Genomic DNA, 14,200 nt, shown 5'->3' on the forward strand with positions numbered 1-14,200 from the left:
TTACAGATACCTTTAGTACAAGTTTTTTTTTTTTTTTCAGAGCAGATGACAGGACTTAATTGGGGTTATTGTGCTTTTCTCCAAGAGAAAAGTAGATGCATCCATAAAAGAAGTTACATTCTGGATTTGATATCCAAAAAAAAGGAAAAATAAAAGAAGGATAGGGGCATTCTAAGGAATAAGATGCTGCTATGGTTGGATATAAGATCAAATATAGCAAATATGATCTAACCTATTTCTCCTGGCCCTATTTTATGTCTACACAGTTATTTTATGGCTCATAAAAAAGGAACATGAACATCTGTATCTAACAAGTTCAAATCACCCCTATAGATAATAAATTAATATTAGATAGCCCCATCCCTGAGTCCCAGCTATGGTTAAGGTCAAAAGAACATTTCTTCCTTCTCTGAAAACTCTGTATTACAGAACTTTTTAGGAAGCTCAGAGATGAGAGGGAGAAATATTTTAAAGAATAAAGAGCAAGAAAGTAACTTCGGTTTCAGTTCAAAGATCTTTGTTGAAACTTGGCCATGCCTTTTACTAGCTGCCTAATTCTGGGCAAGTTACCGAACCCTTCTAAGACAAAACCTCTGATCTGTAAAAGGCCAATAATCCCAACTTCACAGGGCTGTCATGTAGGCTAAGTGAGATATTGTATGTGAAGAAAGTTTGTAGCAGAGTACTGAGTACAAGTGTTCAGTGAGGACTTGTTCAGCTGAATTTCAATGCTATATATAGAGACAGAGATTAATAACTTGCCAGTGTATTACCAATGCAAAGCACAGTATTTCATTTTTCAGTCAGGATGGTTTTCTAAGAAATCCGGGAGACCAAATGCCATACATATATTATGCCTTCAAGATAAGTTTTAGATAACAAGGAAGGACACTACTTGAAAGACTTCTTTGCCACTTATAAATGCTTCTATTCTAAAATAAGAAGTGAAGCAAGATCCAACAAAAGACATACATACCATAACATGCTTTTAAAGAACTATGATTCAATTTACTTTAGAACATCCCGGGAGATCATAAAATATTGTCAAATACTCTAAAAATCTGGGTGCAAATATACATATACAACTTTACGCTGCTTTTTACTTAAGAGGCCTGTACCTCCTTTAATTAGATATGAAACAGTAGGCCTATTAATAATATACACAGTTCCAACTAATCCCATGGAGGATGGTTTTTCTCATCTACCTGTTTAACCTACATTCTTCTCTAAGGGATCTTCAGAAATTTATTACAATCTTGTTTAATCACAGAAATCTTAGGTTCTGCACTAGATGAATACTTTTTAACCAATCTACAAATGACTCATCTTCATCCCCACCCAGGATAAAGCTGAGTTCGACTGTTAGATAAAAGCCCCAATTTTATTAGTTTTGCCCCATAAAAAGCTATATTCTAGTTTGTAATATATAATTTTGGTATGTCAACAGCAAATCTTAAAGCTGTGATTTGAACTTAGTTCAGATCTAAACTTAAACAAGACCCAATTTAAGTAAGGTAATTTTACTATAATTCAGAGTATATAGCCTGAATTCCTGAAGTCTGACTGGTATGACAGATATAGATGACAAGTGCCTGAGCAGAGCCTGTATAAAACAAGACTAAGGATAGACAGACACATTTGGAGAATATAACATGAACATGAGTTAAATGGGATTTCTATCTGTTGCCAGTAGAGATATAAAGATGGAGCCAGATACAAGCCCTAAACCATAACCTGGGAGAAAAAGCTCTAAGAAGTAAGATTTTCTAACACATTTTAAGTTTTATTTCTATACGTTTTTGGTTTTCACAGGACTCTGCTAGTTGGAAAAGCAAGATGGGAATAGGAAGACCATAACCTAGCATTAGAATAATCAAGGCATCATTTCAAGAAGCTAGTCTATACTATTTACAATTCAGACTTTACTATTAATCTGTACTAAATAACTGTCTAACCTTCATAAAGGACCAAAATAGGAGATTCTACAATCTGGCTTGGTAAGATGCTTCAACAGTTAACATCCTTAGAAGTCTAGTAATCTGTTATTGCATTATTTACAAACCCTTTTTGCAAAGATCTCATGGTCAAATTGCACTTTAGTTCTACTTGGGAATTTCCCCCAAATAAACCAGTAAGTGACTCTAATACTTATTAGGTAAGATGTATGATTAGGAAAAGACTTTCTTCAGTGTATACTGCTCATTCAGTGGTAGGGCCCTTCCTTTGTGCACAGATCCCTGTTGCCCTCCTCCCCTCCACATCCCACACCACTCTGGCTCTTCTTTCATAACCCCCCTCCCCCCAAGAAATAATTTCTGCTCTTTGGGGAAAGAGAAAAGCTTTAAGTTTGGAGGAGTCAGGGAAGACCTGCCTGGAGTTGGAGACTTCATCACATCAAATAATCTACATGCAGCATCCTCATGTACGTGATGCCAGTGGAGGAGGGCAATGGCAGACACTGAGGAAGGCAGCCTGAATCCAGATCTGAGGATAAGAGAAAAGGATGTTCCAGGGAACAGACTACCTCAAAGGAAGGCCAAATGAAAGGGTGTCCTATACTTCTAGAAACACAAAAACGACATTATAGTCTGAGGCAATGATCTATTCCTGAGAGACACCTTTGGAAAATATTCAGGGCTTCTGGGAATTAAGAAAGAGCATTCCAAAAACAAACAACTCAAACGCTACTGCCACTAGATCCAAAAATAGTATGTAACTAGAGAGAGGCGAGACAGGAAGAGAAAGAGATAGAATGAATTTATAGTAGGTTCCATATTCACTAGGGAATAACAATCCAACTTGTCATTTGATCAAGGAACAGCAATTATGCCAATTGTAGTAGGACATTTCCTCTACTCTAATTCAAATGATAATAGTGATTGAATTAATTTAAAACACAATTCGATCGTTTTTTTACTTATGCAGAAGTACTTTAGAGTACCTGGGGCCCAATCTCACTCAAAATCACAAATGGACATTTTAACCAATACCACAAGAGCACACACAGAACGTCCCTCCCTTCCCAGGCATCAAATGCTGTGCGCTCTCAACTCAGTAACCTCAAGGGCTCTCTGAAAAGACAACAGTGAATACTCACAAACTGAGCACCAAAAACACAGTATACATCCGACCTTAGTCCCACTGACTTTTGATGCATCAGTATTCAAGGTTGAACAAATAACTCATAATAAACTCACATGGGAAGAGAGTGGCTATGTGGAGAATGTGTTAGATATGTTAGGACTGCAAGCAACCTAGGTTAAAAATAAACATTGACATACCTTTTTACAGGAGCTGAACGTGCCATCAGGCAGAAGGGGCCTTCGACGCCTCTCAGGGATAAAGGGTGAGCCAAAGCGAATGTAGTGTTTGGGGGTGGTGCAAATTAACGGGGAATGGATAAGACCAGGTAACATGTTCAGGGTCGTTGCCAGTACAGTTGGGTCCGTGGTGATACGTAAAGGGCACTCAACAGGGCATTCTTGCTTCTCAGCTTTGTCATTCAACCATTCTGTAACTAGATACTAAAGCAAAAAGAGATCATTAGTTGATGCTGCAGATGTAAAAGCCAGAGGCAGCAGTGTTAGATGATAGACAAATCTCATCTAGAAACTAGACACAGGTAGATACAGCAGCTGCAGAGAATGAATTGGGCATTCAAAATGCAAGGATGTCTCCTTCACCCTCTCTGTGACCACAAAGGGAGGAATAATTCCAGATATCAGCATTTACCTCTGCCTAAAAATTATGGTTCAAAAGAATTGTAGCAGGATGACTTTAGCCCTCTGTGTCAAAATATTTTATTTAAAACTGTCAATTTAATAATATTTAGAGTTTTTTTTTTTTTTTTTTTTGGGGGGGGGAATTATAGGTCCTCTCACTTTACTAAGACACAGCCTTTGACAGACTAGACTTATGAAGATGTTTTCATGACTGACCTTTTTGGTTTTGGGGTATTTAGACGCTGCACGGTTGACATGGGATCCAGTTACTGATGCCATAGTTGGGTCAGATCCTGTTAATTGCCTGTTTTCTCCTGAACTGTCTATACTTCCAGCTTCAGTAGGAGTTACTGAACTGCTATTTCCTCCTTCTTCCAAGGCAGCTTGTGACAACTCTGCCTGCTGTGCAATGGCTTGCTTCTGACGCTTTAGTCTTTGGGCTGAACTGGTCCGGTACCGAGAAATTCGACTCTTCGGTCGAGGCCTAGAAGGCTTTGCTGGAGGTGGTTTGGGGACTGGCTTTTCTATAGCAACATCCTGTAACAACAGCAGAGTAAATGCTTACCAGAAATTTCTTATCAGCAAACATTCCATCTAGCCCCCTATTCCCTTTAAGCATTCTGAATGTTTACTGGTGAAAAAAGCGAGCATTTAGAAACACTAATTTCAAAAGTAATTCTTATAAAATTTAAATAGTGAAATTAGCTAAATAGGCTGTATTGATTATTTATTTATTTATTTATTTTTGCTTCTTGTAAGTATTTATAAAATAGGTCAAAAGTCAGCTGAAGCCACCTAATTTTAGGGATCTTAGCAAGGAAGATAATTCTCTCCTTTGTTTCTTTCCCAGACACTGAGATTTTAGTTTAAGGCTTAGAATTCAGGGCTAGGGTAGGAAAGGGAAGCATGAGTTTACCCTGAGAATAATATGAAAGGGCAGCTGCATGACTGTGTTATATAGAAGGGCCAAGAGAGAAACCAAATGATTTTTATGAACTCATCACCAAGAGTTTATCTGCCAGAAACAATATGACATTTCATTCTAGTCTAAAGTGTCTGATCATTCCAATTCTGCCTCCCTGTATCCCACAGCTGATGAAAATGGCCTTATTTAATGCACTATGAAATAAAGCTGAAAATTCAAATTTTAACCATTTCCAAAAACCAGGTAACTGACATTAGCAAAAGCAAGGATACTGAAGGCTGGAATCTTTTCTTCTCTTACCCCAGCTTGGGAAGACCTCCGGGTGTTCACCCCAATACTCTGTGGGGTGCTTGGGATGGCTACATTTGAAGCAGAGTTGCTAACTTCAGATTCAGGAGTTTCAGTTTTTGTTTCTTCCCCTACATGTGTCTCTGAGGCATTGGTAGTAACCTCTATGTCAGAGTTGCTTTGTTCTAAGGACTGATCCCGTCGCTTCTTTCTTTTCTCCAAGTTTTCAAAAGCATGCATGATGGCTTCAACCTTCCTATCTTCCCGGGTCTAGGAAAAAAAAAAAAAAAAGCATTAGCACAGAAGGAAGTTTCAACCATGAGGGGGAAACAGCTTTTCAGAAATATTATTTATGAAAATTTATAGACATTTACAAAACTACCAGTACATATATCTTGTAAAATAAAACCTAAGAACTAAAAATGAAATATTTCATTTAAGTGTTAGAATTTTAAAGGGAGGTCAAACCTTAACTTTTCAAACAAGGCCATATATCCCGAAACTTAAAAAAAAAAAAAAAAAAAGCCATCAAAACCAATTACTTCTCTGCATTTTCAGAGTTCAAAATAACCAAGTAGATTTTCTTGAAATTCTTCTGAGGGACAGAAATAAACAAGATGGTTTCAGCAAAAAGAGTTTTGAATCCATATAACTGATAGGGATTTTTAAATGTCAAAATTTACAAACTTAGGAAAATTCCTCTTAGTCAGAGCAAGTAGCCCCAACAGACACATTCTGTCTCGACCAGACAGTTTTTTGGAAATGAGATTGTTAGTAAGAAGCTTCTAAAGACCATCATCGACAATAGGTACTAGACAACTACTACATTAATGAAATTGACTTTATGAAGAAAAAAAAATCCAAATTATAATGTACAGATGATGGTATAGTATGTTGTCAAAGAAATGAGCTGATACAAACTCAGAAGAGAAGGGCTTCACATATTATCGGTAGTAGGAGTCAGCTCTAACAAAAGGATGTTTTAAGGTACCCACCCTCCTGCTATGAGCTGGGTTCTCCTGGTCATCTGTAACCTCTTCTTTCTCTTCTTCTGCCTTTTCTTCTGGATTGTCTATTTCCTTTAAGATAGAGGCAATATTCAGCTGTATTCTTAAGCTTTGGACAAAAATCAACCCCCCTCCCAGTAGCTTAAAACTCTCTAGAAACAATTTCTAGTGCTTGATAGTGTTACTCATGTGGGGCCACATGGTAAACACAGACAAGCCCCATTCTCTGGACTAAAACCTGGAAAGTAGCTAAAAGGATATTCTTGACATTGTTTAAAAAAAGAGAGAGGCCCTAGTCAGTGTGGCTTAGTTCGTTGGGCATTGTCCTGTGCACCAAAAGGTTGCCAGTTCAATTCCTAGTCAGGGAACACACCTAGGTTTTGGGCTTGATCCCTGGTAGGGGGTGTGCAGGAGGCAGCCAATAAATGTTTCCCTCAAAATTAATAAAAATATTTTTTTAAAAAAAGAGAGAATGAATGGAATGAATGAACATGCATCCACCTTGATATGAAAGGCATTAAGTGTTACTATAGATCCCTACATAAAACATGTGTCAACCTGGGATCCTCTTCGTTTGGAGATGATCAATACCATAGCAACACCCTCTGGCCAAGTAACATTACCTCATGGTCACTGGACACAGTCACTTTCTCAGCAGGAACTTGTTCTGCTTGTGGGTTGGTATCCTCCTCTACAGCCTCATTCTGCTGCTCCATCTCTAGCTCTTTCCGCCGTGCTTTTCTCCGTCTTGTCTCTGCTCCAATGATGGGTAGGCTTGGAGGAGGTGGGAGTGGCAGTTCTGCAGCATTGGGATTCCTTTTCTGTATAGGGCAATTCCGGTTCCCCTTGTGACATGCACAGTCCACTTTATAATTACTGCTCCAAGGAAACAAAAGTGCCTGTCTCAGTAACCTTGAAAATCAGTTATATTACCCATTCATTCTCTTGAAATATTACTAAAGTAATTTCTTCTGATATTATGTGTGATTAAGTTAAACAGAGAAATTAGAGTCCTTTGTGTGTCTACAGAATATTCTGTGTGTCTACAGAACCCCAACTTTTCCCACTGGCATATGGTCAATGGAAAGAAAAGAAAGCCCCCACTAAAATCAATTCTCCCAACTGTCTTTATGCTACTGAGTGAGCAATGAATCAGTGAAAAATTCTAAAGTGGCTATAATTATCTTTTGTCTACATTCACCACTAACTTTTTTACCACTAATTCCTTACTTATTATTATTAATTTTTCTTAAATATTTTTATTCATTTAATAGAGAGGAAGGGAGGGGGAGAGAGAGAGAGAGAGAGAGATAGAAACATCAATGATGAGAGAGAATCATTGATCGGCTGCCTCAAGCACACCCCACACTGAGGATCAAGCCCACAACCCGGCATGTGCCCTTGACTGGAATCGAACCCAGACCTCTCAGTCCACAGGCCGACGTTCTATCCACTGAGCCAAACTGGCTAGAGCCCTACTTATTATTAATACCTTTTCTTCTCATACATGTGCCAAACATCAATTTATCTATAATCTTTTTTTGCCTAAAAGGACCATGGAAGAAAAAATCATCCATTTCATAAAACCCATCACATATTCATCTGTGATTTGCCATTTCTGTTTTTCTGTATTGTTATATATAACTAGATTACATGATTTGAGTGGATGGGTGAATCTTTAAATTCTCATTCTATATGACCCCTGGCACAACTGCTGTGTGCAAAGAACTGATGCTGTCACAATTTCTAGGAATTTCATACATACCTATTTTTTGCTATTCTTGTTATGAAGGTGTAAACTAAAATACATTTGGTTAGCAGACTATTGAGTAGTATAATACTATGTATCTATGTCTCATAAAACAAACAAAACAAAAAATGCCCCAAATCTCTTTCCCTCCACACAATTTCTAAGCAGAAAATGCAATACTCATGAAAAGACTAGTTTAAAAAGAGAAAAATGTTTAGGAACAAAAGCAGACTTAATAACTTAATATGTAAGATAAGGCCATTCATGTTAGGAAAGGTTTTAGAGGTCTTACCAGTTACTGTACTCATAATCAAATGCTATGGTGACTTCAGCATCCTTGGTGATAGCAGACACCGCATAGATACACAGGTGAATCATCCCATCTGCAATCATGTGTCGCACCTGTGTGAATAGCACTTATGATTGATGATTTAGCACAAAGACCAAAAATTCTCCAAAAGAAAAAAACGTTTTATACAAATAATTTATCCCCACTTAGAGTTATAATAGTTTTAACTCTATCATTTCATTTGGAACTATTATATAGTAACTGTTTGAAAATGAATACTTCAATAAACCTCGAGATGTTAGAAATCAAGGTAAGACCACTATTTTATATTATTAAAGCTGTTTTCAGAGAATTAAAATTCCTTAGCCTGTAAGAAAACTCCTGTGGAGTTTCTTGCTGTATTTGATACGGTTGCACTGATTAATCAATTCTAAAAATGTCTAGAATCTCTTTTATAGCACTATTAACCATACAGCTTAGTTTGAAACCAATGACATCTTCTACTATATGGCAACTTCTTTACTATAAACTCTTTGACTTCTTATCCAGTCTAGCTCTTTCTCTTTAACAAATGCTTTTCCCCACTTCTTCTCTAAAAAGAATTCATTCCTTGCCCCCATCCTGTCAGAATGAAAGCATCATTACTTCTGTTTTTCGTCTCTCTTTTACAATTAAAGATCATAACCATTATCTACAGACCTTAAACTGGGTGAAGTTTTCAGATTGTTTCTTCAGTAGACTTATTCTATTCTTTGGTGATTCCATTCAAAGAGAAGTTGCTACAGAAATCTTACCTCTGCATTTGGTGTACATGATCTTCTGATGAACCGAGCATCATTACCGAAAGTACGTGCATCCACACACATCTCTACACCATTGAATTTTGAGTAGAAGAGCACAAAGGGGTATGGTCTAGGGATATAATTTAAAAATTCCTGTAATTCTCAACACAAATAAAAAGGCCACCCCGTGACTTCAAATATAAAGCAAATGCTGACAGAAGAAGCAGTAGTCTTTTGCAATGCCTAAACTTGGAAAATATCACATGCTTGTCTGCTTTTGATTAAAGAATAAGCACAAAGCAAGGAATGCTTGGCTTGGAGTCATTACCACTTTATACATTAAACAATTTGCAGACTTATTCACACTTCTCTAGCAATGGCAGACACGAATGAGATTATTTAAGCTGTAATCTTTTCCCCAAGCAAGTATCCTATCAACCAGAATGGTTTTTATAGTGATATGGCTCAGCCAGGTCCACTTTAGCCCTCACTGCTCACAAGATGATATTCTTACTTTTTGAAGAAATGCCCATTGACCTCAAATTGCTGTCGTAACATGACTTTCCCTCGATACTCTATTATAAGAGTGTCCAAAGCCAAATCTCGTGCAGCCCTCAGGATCTTCCGGTGCTTTTGAACACGAGTGACTCTTCCCAACTGTAGCTGAATAAAACCAGAGTATTAACATTAGACTGCAGCAACATCCTATCTAATAATAGAGTAACATGTAAATTACCATCACTCCGCTACGCCCACGATTGGGCGGCGGGAGGCTGGGGGGCGGGACTCGGGGTGGCCTATCCGGCCATTGAGAGGCACGGATCCGCTGCCACTGAGAGGCGCAGGGGGCGGGACTCCCGCCCCCTGTGCCTCTCAATGGCCAGATCCGCGGCCGCTGAGGGGGCCTGCCGCGGACACCCAGCTGCGCCTCTCAACGGCAGGGTAGCCAGGTGTCCGCGGCAGCCCCCCTCAGCGGCTGCGGACCATCAAAAGTGGCGGAGCTGGGTGCCTGTCTGCTCTGGCACCAGGCCTTTCAGAAACCTCCGCTGAGCCAGAGGCTTCTGAAAGGCCTGGTGCACCAGCGGACAGGCACCGAGCTCCACCGTGAAAAGTGAAAGCGTGTAGGGGACCCTACACGTGCATGATTCAATCATGCATGGGCCTCTAGTCTATATAATAAAAGCCTAAGCGACAGTTACGGCAGAATGACCAGTTGCTATGATGCGCACTGACCACCAGGGGGAAGACACTCAACAGAGGAGCTGACCCTTGGTGGTCAGTGCATTCCCACAGGGGGACCGCTGCTCAGCCCGAAGCCAGGCTCACAGCTGGTGAGTGCAGTGGTGGGGGAGCCTCTCCCGCCTGCATGGCTGCACTAAGGAGCGGCGAGCAGGGAGGTGGTAAGGAGTGAGGGGTCCCGGACTGCAAGAGGGTGCAGACCAGGCTGAGGAATCCCACCCCTCCCCCCACCTCAGAGCTTAAATTTCGTGCACTGGGCCTCTAGTGTGGACAATAATATTTCCTAACTGAGGAAAAAACACCAATGTTTTTAGGATGTATTTGTATATATTATTTAGCTCAATGATCAGAAATTTTTTTCCATATATTTTTATTGATTTTTAGAGAAAGGAGAGGGAGAGAGAGAGAGAAACATCAATAATGAGAGAGACTCAATGATTGGCTGCCTCCTGCACTCCCCCGCAACTGGGAATTGAGCCTACAACCTGGGCATGTGCCCTTGACTGGAAGTGAACCCGGGACCCTTCAGTCTGCAGGCTGATGTTCTATCCACTGAGCCAAACCAGCTAGAAATTTTTGAGTTGATGAAAGGTCAGTATTTCTAGGAAACGAATTCCATGTAGTGAACTTGCCACATTACCTCACACCTTCACAGCTTAATTTGGGCCCAATGACATCAAGAAAAGATACAAGTCCGGCCAGAGGGGCTAAGTGGTTGAGCACTGATCTATGAACCAGGAGGTCACGGTTTGATTCCCAGTCAGGACACATGCCCAGGTTCTGGGTTCTTCTCTGGTAGGGGGCTTGTGGGGAAGTAGCCAATGAATGATTCTATCGCACCATTGATCTTTCTTTCTCTGTCTGTCTCTCCCTTCCTCTCTGAAATCAGTGAAAATATTTTTAAAAATCCAAGAAAAATGCATAATTAAGATTTTAGTGGTCTACGACTAATATAAGAATGGGGGGGGAGGAAGAGAGCTTAGCTTTCTATTAAGCTTAATACTTCCTACTGAGGCTGTATAAAATTTCCTATCTTAACTTATATATTTTTCATTAATAAAGGTAGTCTAAAAATAAATAACTGAATAGTGTCCAGTTACTATAACTCCCCTCACCACTACTGATTTTTTTAAAACATATTTTTTATTGATTTCAGAGAGGAAGGGAGAGGGAGATCGAAACATCCATGATGAGAGAGAATCATCGATTGGCTGCCTCCTGCATGCCTCACACAGGGAACAGAGCCCACAACTTGGGCATGTGCCCTGACCAGGAATTGAAGAATGATCCCCTGGCTCACAGGTAGACGTGCAACCACTGAGCCACGCCCGCCGGGCTCATTTTTAGAGAGAGTGGAAGGGAGAGGGGAGACAAAAGAGAGAAATATCGATGTGAGAGAGACACACTGATTGGGTGCCTCCCGCATGTGCCCTGACTGGTGCCAGGGATCCAGCCTGCAGCTGAGGTGTGTGCCCTTGCCCAGAATCAAACATGTGACCATTCAGTTGGCGGATCGACACTCTTAACCACTGAGCAAATCAGCTAGGGCAACTATAACCTGCTTTTGGTTAAAGATGCTCAGTAGCTAGCTAATTTGTTATTCTAAGTCCTTGTAAATTTGAAAGATTTGGTAATTCCAATATAAACCCTCTTCCTGAGTTCTTAAAAATCAACTACTTTGAGCCATTAATCCTTTTGTCCTTACCTGCATTTGGGAACCAATAACTGTATTATTGCAGGCCAATTCAGTCTTATTGATAGTGTCTAAAATAGCAGGTTTGCCCACAAATTCCTTGCTAGAATGTAGATGTTGTTCAAGGGCATTCTGTACATCTGCACTGTACTGATTAGTGAAAGCTTCTTCATACTGATCAGTCCATAGTCTTATCCGATTTTCCCATCCCTCAGTTGTATTCTCATCTAAATTCTGTGCTTCAGAAGGAGAATTCTGTAGAGAACAAAGTAGGTAGGTTAGCAGAGTCCATGAATAAAAACTGGAGGGGGGGGGGGGAAAGAGGCTGAGTCTCAGAAAATTTTTAACTGGCAGTTGTGTGGCATAAAAGAGTAATGCCTGGGAGTCAGGGGATTTGGCTTCTATAATGGTTTCATTACCAATGAGCAGGGAAGCCTTAAACAACTTAAAAAAGCTTAGTTTCCTCATTTCTAAAGTGAGAAATTAATCTGGATCATAGTTCTATCCCATCACTGTGGTTTTATGACCATTTTAAAGTAATAAAAATCAAGAAGAAAATTTTCATGAAAATGAACAAGAGACCTCTCAAATATACCACTTAAATTTCAGTATTTCTTGGAACATCTCCATTAGTGTGCCAGCCCAAACTGATAGTATTTTACTTCTCTCCAGGAAAATATTTTTGTTTTTGTGTGACTTATGTTCATTATACAATTATTACATGTTCACTTGAAATATACATGTGACCCAAATAAATAAATAACCCATCATCTCATTTCCCATAGAAAAAGCTATCATTCTGGAGTTATCTTTCTCAGACTCTATTTTCGACAGTTTCAATAGCCATACTTTGAAGAGCTGAGGTGAGGAAAGGGGGTGGGTAGGTAGAGTTTGGAAAATACTGAGAGGTACTTTACTATACTTCTCTAGGGAAAATCATTGCCCTCTATGGTGACAGAACTAAGAAAATATTATTATATCATATAAGCATTATCCTAAACAGTTTTTTGTGTGTTTGAGCTACAGAGACAGAGTTTAAGTCTGACACATGCTCTCCTCTCTGGAGCTCAAGACTTAAGGTGCCATCAGAAAACAAAACAAACAATTGTGATGATGTCATATTAGTGATGATTAGAAGGAAAAGACAGTATAGTAACAAAGCTACTCATAAATAATGTCCACACTAAACTTGCAAAAACAGGCATAAGAAAATTAAACATACTTTCCATGAATAATATAGAAAACATTTATACCTACTGAAACAATTGCTTTCTTTCATATTTGTGTCACTGGTTTTAACTGACTGTTGTCTACCATCCTTTCCCGATGAAAAGGAAAACATCAATACGACTGTTTTTTACATTTCATGCTAGAGTTCAAAAGACTGAACAACAAACAAAGAATCTAAGAAACACCTAAGACCATCACACTGAGAACAGAATATCATCTGCTTGAGATGTAACAGCTGAGGAAAAAAAAAAAAAAAGTGCAAAACCTAAGACTTAAGGGTGCTTGCTTATAAGACTGAGGATTATGGATGCCCAAACAGTATTTTCAAGTTTAAGCAACCAGTAGGGATCACTAAACTTTTGACTTATTAAACTCAATGTATACGGGAAGCTTTTGCCACAGTATCATATGTTATTCATTAATACAACTCTGTCTAATCTGCTGTCCCATTCTTCTGGGTACTGAACACCCTATCTCAGTAGGTTTAGAACAGTGGTTCTCAACCAGAGGTAATTTGCCCATAAGGAGACATTTGGTAATATCTGAAGTCATTTTTTATTATCACACCTGTGTGTTATTGGTACTAGTGGGTAGATGCCAAAGATGTTGTTAAACAGCCTACAATGCAAAAAACAGCTCCCTTCAACAGCCCAAGAATTTCTTGGTTCAAAATGTCAGTAGTGTCAAAGTTGAGAAATTTTGAGTAGTCTCCAAGTAGGGAAGTGCCTGACTTTGGGATTAAAAATCCAAATGATAGATTCTTCCTATTCTTACAGCTATCACCCAGATCTTTGGTGAAGTTCTAACTAATAATGAATTCTGAGTACATAATTTGCAACTCAATTTAAAATTCTGGTATGAGAATTAAAAATAAACTGACTAGTATTTTTTTATTGTCTAAATTTTAGCAAGTTTATGGGACTATGTGTCAACATGTCAAAATAACAAGCAATATTTGGGGTTTATGTGTTCTTTTCTGGAGAGTTGGTCAACAGCTTTCAAAACATTTCAAATCTCTAAAGACAAATTATAATAGCTGATAAAATAGAAAACGGCTTAACAGCTAGGATAAGCCTTTGTCTGTTCTATAACTCTATTTAAAGGCTCCCTGTAAGCAAAGGAGACAAAAATAAAGGGGCAGTTAAAGCAAACTTGGCCCCTTGAAGGAGATAATTAAGTTGTGTTCTAAGGTATCTCAAGACTCTGATGCTCTTGGGCTTTAAGTCTTCTTCCCATCTCTTCTACAGATATGTACCAGTCTATTTATAGGTGTAT

General features: G+C 39.0%; 1 protein-coding gene across 4 annotated transcripts in view; it reads right to left on the minus strand.

Annotated features, from left to right (window-relative positions):
• The window catches only part of SETD5 (SET domain containing 5), a 93,293-nt gene that overhangs the window by 30,898 nt on the left and 48,195 nt on the right, over positions 1–14,200 (minus strand). For all 4 annotated transcript variants that reach the window (XM_054729696.1, XM_054729700.1, XM_054729699.1 and 1 more), the window contains 9 exons: positions 11,708–11,950; positions 9,278–9,426; positions 8,776–8,893; positions 7,985–8,094; positions 6,566–6,818; positions 5,931–6,014; positions 4,948–5,205; positions 3,939–4,259; positions 3,282–3,524 (listed from right to left, as the gene is read on the minus strand). In XM_054729696.1, the coding sequence (XP_054585671.1) occupies positions 3,282–3,524; positions 3,939–4,259; positions 4,948–5,205; positions 5,931–6,014; positions 6,566–6,818; positions 7,985–8,094; positions 8,776–8,893; positions 9,278–9,426; positions 11,708–11,950 (1,779 nt within the window). The remainder of the gene's footprint in view (positions 1–3,281; positions 3,525–3,938; positions 4,260–4,947; positions 5,206–5,930; positions 6,015–6,565; positions 6,819–7,984; positions 8,095–8,775; positions 8,894–9,277; positions 9,427–11,707; positions 11,951–14,200) is intronic.

Source organism: Eptesicus fuscus, chromosome 18 (assembly GCF_027574615.1).
Source record: "Eptesicus fuscus isolate TK198812 chromosome 18, DD_ASM_mEF_20220401, whole genome shotgun sequence".
NCBI lineage: Eukaryota > Metazoa > Chordata > Mammalia > Chiroptera > Vespertilionidae > Eptesicus > Eptesicus fuscus.